The sequence below is a fragment of the Carassius carassius genome, chromosome 25 (assembly GCF_963082965.1).
Source record: "Carassius carassius chromosome 25, fCarCar2.1, whole genome shotgun sequence".
Lineage (NCBI taxonomy): Eukaryota > Metazoa > Chordata > Actinopteri > Cypriniformes > Cyprinidae > Carassius > Carassius carassius.
This window is the reverse complement of record NC_081779.1, coordinates 28,115,493-28,128,631: the sequence shown is the minus strand read 5'-3', so window position 1 is coordinate 28,128,631 and position 13,139 is coordinate 28,115,493. Positions and strand designations below refer to the sequence as shown.

Here is a 13,139-nt window from a genome sequence, read left to right as displayed (position 1 = left end):
GCATAGTACATAAAAATGATTAGTGAAGTACATTTCATGACCACATTTATATCAGCTCTTTGTAAACATTTGGACCACATTTTTCTGGACTGAATCAGCTTTAGGTTAACATTAATTATCACACAACACAAGCATTTCCTCTAGATCTGTGCATGACAACAGTTTTTCTATTAAACATTTCCCTCCATAAATATTCATGATTATTTTAAATACAATAACCCCACAAATCTCTTACACTGAAAGTATGAGAAGCCAAACTCAATTCTGCAAGAGCAAATGCCAGATTTATCAGAGAAACGAATGTGCCCTTCACGTGAGCTGGGAACCAGCGTAATTACAAGTTCAGTGCACATGAATGACTGAGCGAAGTCCTGTTTAGGAATATAAAACTCTGAACTTCAAATGATATACGAGATGTGACATTGGAAGACGTGGGTTGATTTTAAAGAACACTGAATAATATTACTTAATATGGTCACACTTTATTTTAAGGTCCAATTCCTACTATTAACTAACTAATAACTACGACTTTTGTTTTATGATTGATTTATAACTTATTTTATGGTGCATAAAGAGCATAATAAAACTCTCTTGAAGAGCTGGCATATATTGCTGATGTGTTTGGCTGTAATGATGATGGCCAAACCGGTGTGATCTCCTTTATTCTTCAAAACCAGCTAGCATCTCTGAATAGCCTATATCACAAGGTGTCAAGGACAAGGAACACACAGTCCCCTCATTATTTTAACACACACGCACCCTCCAGGTGTTTGGACAAAGCAGCAGCTCACACAGGAAATGATGCCAAAGAATTCAAACCACATGAAAGAAAGAGCCTGTCATTCAAAAGGAAATGTAGAAAAAAAATAGAAACTGCACTTAAATGAATCATTCTCCCTAACTTCTGGCATTATTTAATTCCATTATGTCATTCTAAACCAGCATGACTTTCTTTCTTCCATTAACAATGAAATGACCAAAGTACTTTTAAAGTTTCATATACTATAAGAAGTCCACTGTAAAAATCATTATTATTAAGTTGTTAATAAGAGCACTTTACAAGAAATACTATTTATATTTGTATTACTCTTTCTACTTCAGAAATGTCACCTTCGATGTGTTACTTGCTGTTTCTTTGAGATTTTTTGACTACCGATTTCTGAATGAAAATTGTTTCAAATAAATCCTTTTTTAGAAACTTTGTGAAGTTTCTAGGACAAATCTGCTGTACTATTTGGATTGTAAGTGTTATTTTGGTGATATTTATTTAATATGAGAGTATTTATTACATATTACATGTTGAATTAGTTTTTATTTTAATTATTTTAATTTTACTTTACTTTCATTATTATTAGTAGTAGTAGTAAGTAATGTTTATTTCTATAGGACCTTTCAAGAGTAAGTTTCAAAAAGTGCTTTACATCTAAAAAATAAATAAATAAATAAAAATAGACGACAGTTAAAAGAACAGATTAGACAAAAGCAAGTTTAAACAAGTGAGTGTTCGGCCGCTTTTAGCATTATTATTATTACTACTACTATCACTACTATTATTATAGTTGTTGTTGTTATTACTATAACTATTAGCCTACTACTACTATTGTATTGAGCTTTGTGTTTTAGTTGTATTTAAGTAATGCTGTACTTAAAATTTCAGTTAGTTGCTAAATCAACATTTCCAGTTTTCATTTAAATTGATGTTATTGCATATTTACATTTTAATTCAGCTTTATTTCAACAAAAAAAACAAGGTAACACTGTTATAAATTGCATTCATAGATCACTAACAAACATCATACAATGTTATCAGATCATTATTTAATATTTAAAAAGATAAAAATGAGAGATTATGTGCTTGTAAATATTTAAACGTTATATCCATATGATCATGAACGCAAGTACAGATAGCATCATTGATTAGATTTTTGCCTTGTTTCAGCAATAACAGCAATTGCAATTTGTCAAACTGCAATTCTGGAATCATATTTTGTAATAAATATGTAAATGAGTATATATGTTTTATATGCTGTTGCTGTTATGTGTTGTTGATTTTATGCCTTTAGCAAGAATACCTTAACTAATCACACTTTATTCAAACTTTGTTACAGTAGCTACAAGTCTAATTCCCATGAACGTACTGAATGTAAAAATGTGCATTAGAAGACATACAAATCACTTTAAACAGTTTAAACAACCAGTTTAATGACATTTGTAAGCATTCAGATGCACATAAATCACCTGTTAAAATCATTAGTACATTATCTGAGCTATTTGGATATACAGTATATTAACTAATGCTTTGTTAAGAATTATAAAATGTTTGTTAATGTATTAATAGAAGATACAACACTAGTTTGTAGGTTTTTTTGTTGTTGTTGTTTTTTTGACTACCCTTGGTCACCATCTCCTAACACCACACCATCCGCCGGTGCCTGACAGAGCACCTTCAACAGTCTTCCTTCATCTTCTCTGAACTGCTTTGAAGCATTCATTCGTGATGCTGGCAATTGGAGAAGAAAATAAACACAAGACTGAAATGGCTGGCAATTACACAAATGATGTAAATATCACCATTTTATGGCTCAGCGCACTGCCTCATGGCCACGCCAAAGCACCCGAATAAATAATACACATCAATTAAATTGGGGAGAAACGTCCTCGTGTCAGCACAAGTCTGAACTGAGACGGGAGAGCTTCTGCTATAGTGAACTGGAGATGTACACAGTCAGGTTTGTTTGTACTATTTAAACTGCAGACAGAACACAGCCGAGAGACTCTCAGACCAATGAGGTTTCACTCAAAGCCAAAACCTGATCAAAACACAAGCTGCAATTAGTGCATCTCGACAGGAGATTTCAGGTCAGATTACTGGACACGGCCGATGAGCTGCAACATTAACAATATGTTTACATCACATGCAGGTCAACAGACATTTGGAGCTAAATGCTGTAATTCATAACAGCACAGAGGAAGGATGAATTATTTACAGATAAGCTTCTGCTTCATTTCAGCTCTCTTCTTCACATTTGCGTGTTTATTTATTTTTACATTATTTTTTTTTAATTGGAGCCTGACTGCGTAATTATGAAATGTCATTGTATAGAGAAAGAAAAAAGTAGCAAAATTCTTAAAAATGTCGTCTTTGTTTTGCGATATTTCAGATCATGAAATATGTCTTGTGCAAACTTCATATAGCTAAAACTGTAAATTGTAGTCCTTGTTACAAAAATGGAAGAACCATCACTTCTACCACAAAATACTGCTTTGTAAGTAATCTTCCTGATTTATCTCAATTCCTCAGCATATCCAATGGCTCAGAACAATTTGATAATGTAACATAAACTATGGACTCTCACTCTTCTAGCATTTTTAATACAGTTGCTCCATTACGCTTAAAGAAGTTTAAGGAAAACAGTCGGACACTGTGGTATAATGAGCACACTTGCATCCTAAAGAGAGCAGCCCGGAATATGGAGCGCAGCTGGAGGAAAACAAAACTAGAGGTATTTTGTTTTGCTTGGAGGGAAAGTACCCTATCCTACAGAAAAAACATTAAAAACTACTAGATCTGATTACTTTTTGTTTCTTTTAGAAGAAAACAAACATAACCCCAGGTATTTATTCAACACAGTGGTTAAATTCATTAAAAATAAAGCATCAACAAGTGTTGACAATTCCCAACGACACAGCAGTAATGACTTTATGAACTACTTTAATTCTAAGATTGATACTATTAGAGATAAAATTGTAACCATGCATCCATCAGTGACAGTTTCGCTTCAAATCACTTCAGTATACTATAGACCCCCCTGAGGAACAATTCCACTCATTCTCTATATGTTAGACCCTATTCCATCTAAGCTCCTAAAAGGGGTGCTTCCATAAGTCATCGATCCTCTTCTGACCATTATTAATTTGCCATTGCCATTAGGATATGTCTCCAAAACATTCAAACTGGCTGTTATTAAGCCTCTCATCAAAAAAAAAAAAAAAAAAAAAACAACTAGACCCCAAAGAACTAGTTAATTACAGACCGATCTCGAATCTTCCTTTTCATTCCAAAGTACTAGAAAAGGTAGTATCCTCACAATAATATTTCTTCTTAGAGAAAAATGGTATCTGTGAGGATTTCCAGTCTGTATCTCTCTATTAGTTCTATTGGAACACTATTGACCACAACATTCTCTTGAAACTAGATAACTTTGCTGGCATTAACGGAAGTGCATTAGCATGGTGCAAATCATACTTATCTGACCACCATCAGTTCGTTGCAGTGAATGAAGAGGTATCATTTTGATCAAAAAAGCAGTATGGAGTACCTCAGGGCTCAGTACTGGGACCATTACTTTTCACGCTATACATGTTACCATTGGGAGATATTGTCAGGAAACATGGTGTTAGCTTTCACTGTTATGCTGATGATACTCAGCTCTATATTTCTTTAAGGCTCGGAGAAACATACCGGTTTGAAAAATTACCGGAATGCATAGTCAATAAAACCTGGATGAGGAGTAATTTCTTACGACTTAATTCTGAAAAAAAAACAGAGGTGTTAGTTATCGGACCTAAAACCTCCGCATGTAATAACCTAGAACACAAGTCTTGATGGCTGCTCCGTCAATTCTTCGTCATCAGTTAGGAATCTAGGTGTGCTATTTGATAGCATCTTTCCTTTGAAAGACAAATTTCTAGCATTTGTAAAACTGCATTTTTACACCTCAAAAATATATCTTAAGTATGGCCTATGCTCTCACTGTCAAATGCAGAAACATTAATTAATGCCTTTATGAAGGTTTATCAAGGTTAGATTATGGCAATGGTTCATTGGCTGGTTGTTCTGCACGCTTAATAAACTAACTCCAGTTAGTCCAAAATGCAGCAGCTAGAGTTCTTACTAGAACCACGAAGTACGACCATATTAGCCCGGTTGTGTCAACACTGCACTGGCTCCCTATTAAACATCGTATTGATTTTAAAATCTTGCTTATTACTAGCAACTCAGTATTTGAATAAGCTCTTATTGCATTATAGTCCTCCACGTCTGCTGTATTCTAAAACTTCTGGCAATTTGATAATACCGAAAATATCAAAATCAACTGCGGGTGGCAGATCCTTTTCCTATTTAGCACCTAAGCTCTGGAATAGCCTACCTTACATTGTTCGGGAGGCAGACACACTCTGTCAGTTTAAATCTAGATTAAAGACCCATCTCTTGAACCTGGTTTACACATAACACAATAACACATTTCTAATATTCAAATCCTTTAAATGATTTTTAGACTGCATTCATTAGGACAACCAGAACTGGGAACACTTCCAATAACACAAGATGTACTTGCTACATCGTTAGAATAATTTTTCTTTCTTATTCAGATGGTCACCGTAGTCACCAGATCCAGTCTGTATCCTCTACGTATCCTATGTATCTGTATCCTATGACCTCTGCTCATCTCTAATGATTGAAATTTTATCCTTTACCATCTTTGGGTATCAACAGCTCCTTTAAATCTCATTCAGTTACTGTTACCTACTCCTCTTAAAATTCATTTTGTAGTTGTCTATCGACCCCCAGGACCACTGGGTAACTTTTTGGATGAATTAGATGTGTTGCTCTCAACCTTTCCTGAGGATGGTACACCCCTAGTTATGCTTGGAGATTTCAACATCCACCTAGATAAACCTCTGTATGCTGATTTCCACACTCTGCTTGCCTCTTTTGATCTTAACCGAGTGTCAACTACTGCTACTCACAAATCAGGCAACCAACTGGACCTTGTTTATACGTGACACTGCTCTACTGATCATGTTCTGGCTACTCCACTGCACACGTCGGATCACTTCCTCCTCACTCTTAACCTCAGCATGGTCCCTGACACATCGCTTACCCCTCCACATGTCATGTTTCGACGTAACCCACGCACACTTTCACCCTCCCGGCTATCTGCAATGGTTTCATCTTCACTTCCTTCCCCTAAACTGTTTGCATCTTTGCTAACAGTGCTACTGATACTTTCTGCTCCACTCTTACATCTTGTTTAGACACTGTTTGCCCCTTATCTTCCAGGCCAGCCCGTAACACCCCTTCTGCCCCTTGGTTATCTGATGTTCTATGTGAACACCATTCTAAGCTTAGAGCTGCTGAAAGGGTGTGGCGCAAATCCAAAAATACTACTGACCTTAATGTGTATCAGCCACTCCTATTTTCCTTCTCTGCTAATGTCTGCACTGCTAAAATAAAATACTACCATAACAAAATTAACAATTCGTCTAACTCTCGCATGCTTTTTAAAACATTTTCCCCACTTCTTTGTCCTCCTCCCCCTCCTGCTTCATCTCTAATAGCTGACGACTTTGCCACATTTTTTCATTAATAAAATTGAACACATTAGTGCACAATTTTCCACACCACAATCAATCAAGCTCATATCACCACCAAACATACACTCATTTACATCATTCTCTTCACTCTCTGAGGCAGAAGTCTCAAAACTCATCCTTTCTAATCACACTACTACTTGCCCGCTTGATCCTATTCCATCTCATCTCCTTCAAGCCATTTCTCCTGCAGTTGTACCAACACTCACTCACATCATCAACACACCCCTCCACACTGGTGTTTTTCCCTCATCATTTAGACAGGCTCGTATAACTCCACTACTTAAGAAACCCACCCTCAACCCATCTCTTTTAGAGAACTACAGACCAATTTCCCTTCTTCCTTTCATTGCAAAAATACTTGAATGAGCTGTGTTCAACCAAGTCTCTACATTTCTCACACACAACAACCTCCTTGACAGCAACCAATCTGGCTTCAAAAGTGGACATTCAACTGAGACTGCCTTGCTCTCAGTTGTTGAAGCTCTAAGACTGGCAAGAGTGGAATCAAAATCTTCAGTACTTATCCTGCTTGATCTGTCCGCTGCTTTTGACACGGTTAACCACCAGATCCTCCCATCAACTCTACTGGCAAAAGGCATCTCAGCAAGCACACTTCAATGGTTTGAGTCTTACCTATCAGATAGGTCCTTCAAAGTATCTTGGAGAGGTGAGGTGTCCAAGTCACAACATCTAACTACTGGGGTGCCTCAGGGGTCAGTTCTTGGACCATTTCTCTTCTCTGTCTGCATGGCATCATTAGGTTCTGTCATTCAGAAACATGTCTTTTCATACCACTGCTATGCTGATGACACTCAACTCTACCTGTCATTCCATCCTGATGATCCGACAGTAGCTATTCGCATCTCAGCTTGTCTAACAGACATTTCTTGCTGGATGATGGACCATCACCTTCAACTCAACCTTGCCAAGACAGAACTGCTTGTGATTCCAGCAAACCCATCATTTCATCACAATTTCACCATTAAGTTAGGCACATCAACCATAACTCTTTCAAAAACAGCTAGAAGCCTTGGAGTTATGATTGATGATCAACTGACTTTCTCAGACCACATTGCTAAAACTGTCCGATCCTGCAGATTTGCTTTATTCAACATCAAAAAGATCAAGCCCTTTCTTTCGGAACATGCTGCACAACTTCTTGTTCAAGCTCTTATTCTGTCCAGGCGGGACTATTGCAATGCCCTCTTGGCAGGTCTTCCAGCCAATCCAGAATGAGGTAGCAAGATTAATTTTTAATGAGCCAAAAAGAATACACGTCACACCTCTGTTTATCAATTTGCACTGGCTTCCAATAGCTGCTCGCATAAAATGCAAGGCATTGATGTTTGCCTACAAAACTACCACTGGCTCTGCACCCATTTACCTAAATTTGTTACTTCAGACTTATGTGCCCTCTAGAAACTTGCGTTCTGCAAATGAATGTCGCTTGATTGTGCCATACCAAAGAAGCAGAAAGTCACTTTTCACGGACTTTTAAATTAAATGGCCCCTCCTGGTGGAATGACCTCCCCAACTCAATCCAAGTTTTATGTTTTTTTATTTTATTTTATTTTATTTTATTTTAGTTTAGTTTAGTTTAGTTTAGTTTAGTTTAGTTTAGTTTAACTGTAATAAACCATGCCACTGCTGATATTCTGGGAGTTAGTCTAACTGAAGAGTGTTGAGATCCAAGGAACATTAGACCAAACTATAATAATAATAATAATAATAATAATAATAATAATAATAATAATAATAATAATAATAATAATAATAATAATAAAAGTAAAAATGCATGGGGGTGAGTAAATCATTTTTTTTGTGTGTATTCTCAAGTTTCTAAGTATAAGCTCAAGATAAATGTGCTTTTGAAACACTGTAACAGCCTTTTTAGGTATCATTTAAATACATATGCTGGTTGTTAGTGATAACTAATATAAGGGGAGATCAGTGTGAAGTGTTTGGCCTGTGGTGAAAATGTGAAGAAGACATTAACTGCATTAACTAAATGCTGGGAGCTGGGAGGTTTGCATGTCTCATGTGATACAGTATGTGTCTACGTGTAAATGTGCAAGCCAGTTTGCAGAAGGAGACAACATCAATTAAAATGAAAAAATTACCATTTCCGCAGGATTTTAAACTCTTTACATGTGCTGGTTTGTGTTTAATAGCATGTTGTCTATGAACAAGTCTGGACTCCAGAGTGCCGACAAAGGTTAAAAAAAAATATATATATATATTATTTATTATTTAGAATAATAATAATAATTATTATTATTATTGGTATTTTCTTAGTTCATACAGTATGTTAGGTTTTACAGTAAATTATTAAGGTACTTTATCGAGGTATTTTAATTATCACTTTTTTAGGTAAGATTCAGTAATAACACAGAACAATATTTGTTTGATAATCTTCTAATAGTTGAATGAGCTCTCTGAATGATATATAATAAGTCATTGTCATTTGTTTGTTTTAAAATGTTTCCATAGGAAGACATTTCTATTGGAATGCTTATTATTTATTTATTTATTTATTCTCTCTGTATAGAGGGAAATCATGCTGTAGCAAAGCAAATGTGACATTATTGGTAATCAAAATGAAAAGTTATAAATTAAAACAGATTTTCAGCAATTAAACAGATTATGATAAAGTTGTGACACTGTTGTGTGATTTTAATTGCTGGTTACAGTCACAGCCAAAATCTGATTTGTTTGTGTCTGTCTGTGGTTGTGGGCGATGCAAATAATTAATGTGCTTTAAAATTGCCCTACTTTTCATGCTATGCTAATTTTATGTTAGATAATGGTTTATCTATTATAATAGTTCTCACTCAAGAGAATATACGATTTGAATCTCCATTAGTTGAATGGCTATTTATAAAGCAATACAAAAAAAAAAAAAAAAATTTGTGTACCTTTCACAACAAACAACTAACGTCATGAACTGCTTCTGAACAAGGACCGAATTTGAGGAGTTTTCAGTTTGCTGTACCTCACTTTAATACTGGACTGTTCCAACACAACTTGTGTGACCTTTCCAGAGTAATGGAATTACACTGAACTTCTCACCAACAGCAATAAGAAGGTGAAAAGGTTGTAAGACAAGAATCCACATGGCCAGGGGCAAGCGCTTCAGACCTCAGCTGTGATACCAAACACAAAAACTGAAAGAGATCAGAGATCCATCATCCAAAGCTTATGCTGAGATCGGCCTGATGTGGGTTACTTATTTTAACTTCACACACCCTCTATTTGTGCAGTGTTGGGGTTAATGCATTATAAGTAACATGAGTTATGTACTGTATCATCGGCGATTAAAGGGGCAGGGGTTCGGTTTTGGTGGGCGACATCGTAAACATTGTCTTAAATTAGTTATAAAGTCCAAAATGAACATAAAGAGTTGGGAGTAAATCGGAAGTGTGTAAGATCCATGTCACGTCCATCAGTTTTTAAAGAGACAGTGCTGCTTTTAAAGAGAAACCTACCCTTCATTAATAATAGGCTGCTTAGTAAAAAGATGCCATTATACACATATTTAAATAATATGGAATTAATCGTGATAAATTACAGAAAAATGCAATTAATTTGTTTTTTATTTTATTTTTTTTAATCGATTGACAACACTAATGTAAACCCTTTATAGATGTTACTGTTGGTAATATTAGTTTAGTTTTCTGCTGAATATGCATTTCAGTTCAATTTCTAAATTGGAAAGAGATCAGGTTGGCCTTCAAATTCAAATAGCTGTTCGCACCGTCTCTTAAAATGATTAAATTCATTTCTTGTGCTTTTAACATCACAACTAATTTTAGTCACTAATGGTTTTGGACCATGAACATTTTTTGTGATGACATCGGCCAATCATGTCGCCAAGAAGTATTTTGTCTTAAAAATGATTACTTATATGGTATTTATGGCTGAGGTTATTGGCTCAAAAGGTTCTGCAGTCCATGAGCAATGATGGCAGATTTCAGACTGCTACTGTGAGGGTCCTGCACCAGCCAAGCAACTGCCATTGAGATAAATGGAAATGTTAGCTCTATCCACGTATTATAGCCCAATTAGTTCCTCCATAAATAATAAAGTGGATGTGAAAAGGGAATACTATATAAAATTACTCAAGAAAATTATGGGTGGAGAGCTGAAAGTCTTAAAAATTGAGACAATAAATAATTTTATTAGCACTGTTCTTTTTTTTTCAAACAAAAGAAAATAAATAAATGAATAAATAAAGCCCCAAAATACACCTACAGGTTCCACCTATTCAAGGTGTACTATCTTAAACAAAGTTCTGTTTATAAAAGTCTATTTTGAAAAAGATGTTTAGCCACAAAATTATTATTATTTTTTTTTTATCCCTTGAATTGTGTATGTTTTATTCAGCACTGCACATGATGTAGAGATAAATGACATTTAAAAATAAAATAATTCCAACTATCCTCTAAACATCAAATTGGGCTGGGAAGTGCAATTGCCGCTGCTTAATTAAAAAGGAAGTGCACTGAATTTTAATGAGTTTTTTTTTTTTGAAGGTCACATGTTTTTGACTTCCAGCAGTTTAACAACCCAAATATAGTTTTAGTAAGCTTTCTGCTTCATTAAGCAATAGCTGCTTATTAAAATCCACATTCCCTCTCACACACACACACACACACACTTACCTCCACCAGGAAGGGGTCAGTCTTGGTGGAGCGTCCGGTCGCCACACACTGAAATGTGGCGTTCTGTCCTGCGTTCACATCCACATCCCCGAGTCTGGAAAAATGTGGCACTTTATCTGAGCAAAAAGAGAAGTAACAGTTATTATCATAGGGATGTTAACCAATTACAGCAATAATTAAATCAATTATATGACATACGGACTAATTAATCAAATGATTTGCAATTGATCATATATAGTATATATGATTCTGATCCAAACCTATAGTGCATGTTCCCTGTACTATTTGTTGTCTTTTCTACTTCTTAAGTCTTTTTTGCCCTCTCAATTTTGCAAGAAAGTGCTAAATAAAAAAGATTTATGCTGTTTCCCCAGTTGTTATGCAGTCCATTCATATCACTTATCTCTAAGCCTCATGTTTTGTCTTCATGGCCACAGAATGCCTCATTTGTTCTTATCTGCCTGTGCTTGTCAGCTCAGCATCAAATCATTACAGAGCGCCGCTGCCATAACATGACTGCAATCCACTTATTCCTAACACACAAGCACTGAATCTGAGTGAATGCAACATGACCAGTGCAAAACAAAACAGCCGGCCAAAACGGGAGGCAAACGATCGATTGCAATAAGCCTTCCACATTTTTCAGAGCATAATAATGAAAAGTCTTCAAGCATTGAATGCTTAAAATGCTCTCAAACCATCATCTGAAGAACAAATTCTGTAGCTTTTACCTAAAGACAGGCCTCTTGAAAGCACCTTATTCGCTTCCACACAATGCTTCTTGTCTGTAGCCTTCCAGCTGTCATATATAATTGCATCAACGCATCACTAATAAGTGAAGTTCAAGCGGTTTAATGATGGCTTTCTTATGGCAGCAACTCAATCAGAAAAGCCAGATGTGAATGGATACAATGAAATCTCAGTTTGTTCGAGATCAGAGCTGTATGGTTTTTTATTGACTGTTTAATAGCTTGCTTATAATGTGACATGAGATGTAAGAGGCAACTGGCATTTTTCTTGCTGTAATATCATGTGAGTGTATCGATTGCATTCCGTGTTATTGAAGTAAAACGTCTCAGGTTACAAATGTAACCTTTGTTCCCTGAGAACAGGGACTGTTTGGCAGGCAGACCCCGAGGCATGGCTGGGAGACGTATTGTCTCGTTCCCTGTTCTCAGGGAACAAAGGTTACATTTGTAACCTGAGACGTTCACTTTCGAAGGGAACTTCGACAATACATCATCGACGTTATGGGGAACGAAATACCCACGCCGCCATGCTAAAGGGAGTGCATGCCCAATGGCAGTGACAACTGTCAGAACCAGCAATTCAATGAACGCTAGAACCACTCACCCTCAGGTCACACTGGGCTGTCAGTGACAGCACTCCCTACGGTCATAGCCCAAGCTATATGATACCACAGAAAACCTCCATAAACATAGTTTAGTGAAAGGTCTACCTGGGCCTGCTCAAGGGCCTAGGACCACAACTTAAACTTTTTAGAAGGCATCCGTTCTAGGGAATGTGGCTAGGAAACCTGAGGGAACCCCAGCCAGTCACTATTCAGGGGAATGTGCCACCTGAAATGCCACCAGGCAGGCCTGACCTGGTGTCACTACATAAGACTCTACAGTCTGGCCACTTCCTGTCTGTCCGAAGACAGAGCCTCTGGACACTTGCCTTTAGGAAGGCATCCAACCCGAGGAACTGCGGAGCAGGCAGTGAACCACTCGGCCCGGATCTCAAAGATGGGATATCCTGGAGAGTATGACTCAGCATAGTGCTTTACAACCCTTGCCAGTGAGGGGAGTTTCTCTACTCGATCCACGCATCTACCCAGTGTTTGTGTTTCAAAACACTGAGGAGGCCTGTGAGGGCCTAAGGACTGATCTAACTGGGAGGCCTCATGAGAGGCCAACGACCGACTGACCAGACTCAGGAGACCACATACTCATATTGACCCTCAGTGAGGGGAGCATAAGATCTACCTGGTAGGCAACCAGGCTGTAGCAGGATAAAGAGGGTCCAGGAGGGAACCCGTAGCAGAGAATAAAAACTTGAGTCGAGCCAGGGCGCAAGCTCACCTTCGGTAGCTACCTG

The 13,139-nt window shown here is 36.9% G+C and overlaps 1 protein-coding gene across 10 annotated transcripts in view; it reads right to left on the bottom strand.

The window, feature by feature from the left end:
- LOC132104528 (receptor-type tyrosine-protein phosphatase U-like) overlaps positions 1 to 13,139 on the bottom strand; it is a 281,009-nt gene that overhangs the window by 107,452 nt on the left and 160,418 nt on the right. For all 10 annotated transcript variants that reach the window (XM_059510078.1, XM_059510079.1, XM_059510070.1 and 7 more), the window contains exon 5: positions 11,040 to 11,155. In XM_059510078.1, coding sequence (XP_059366061.1) covers positions 11,040 to 11,155 — 116 coding nt within the window. The remainder of the gene's footprint in view (positions 1 to 11,039; positions 11,156 to 13,139) is intronic.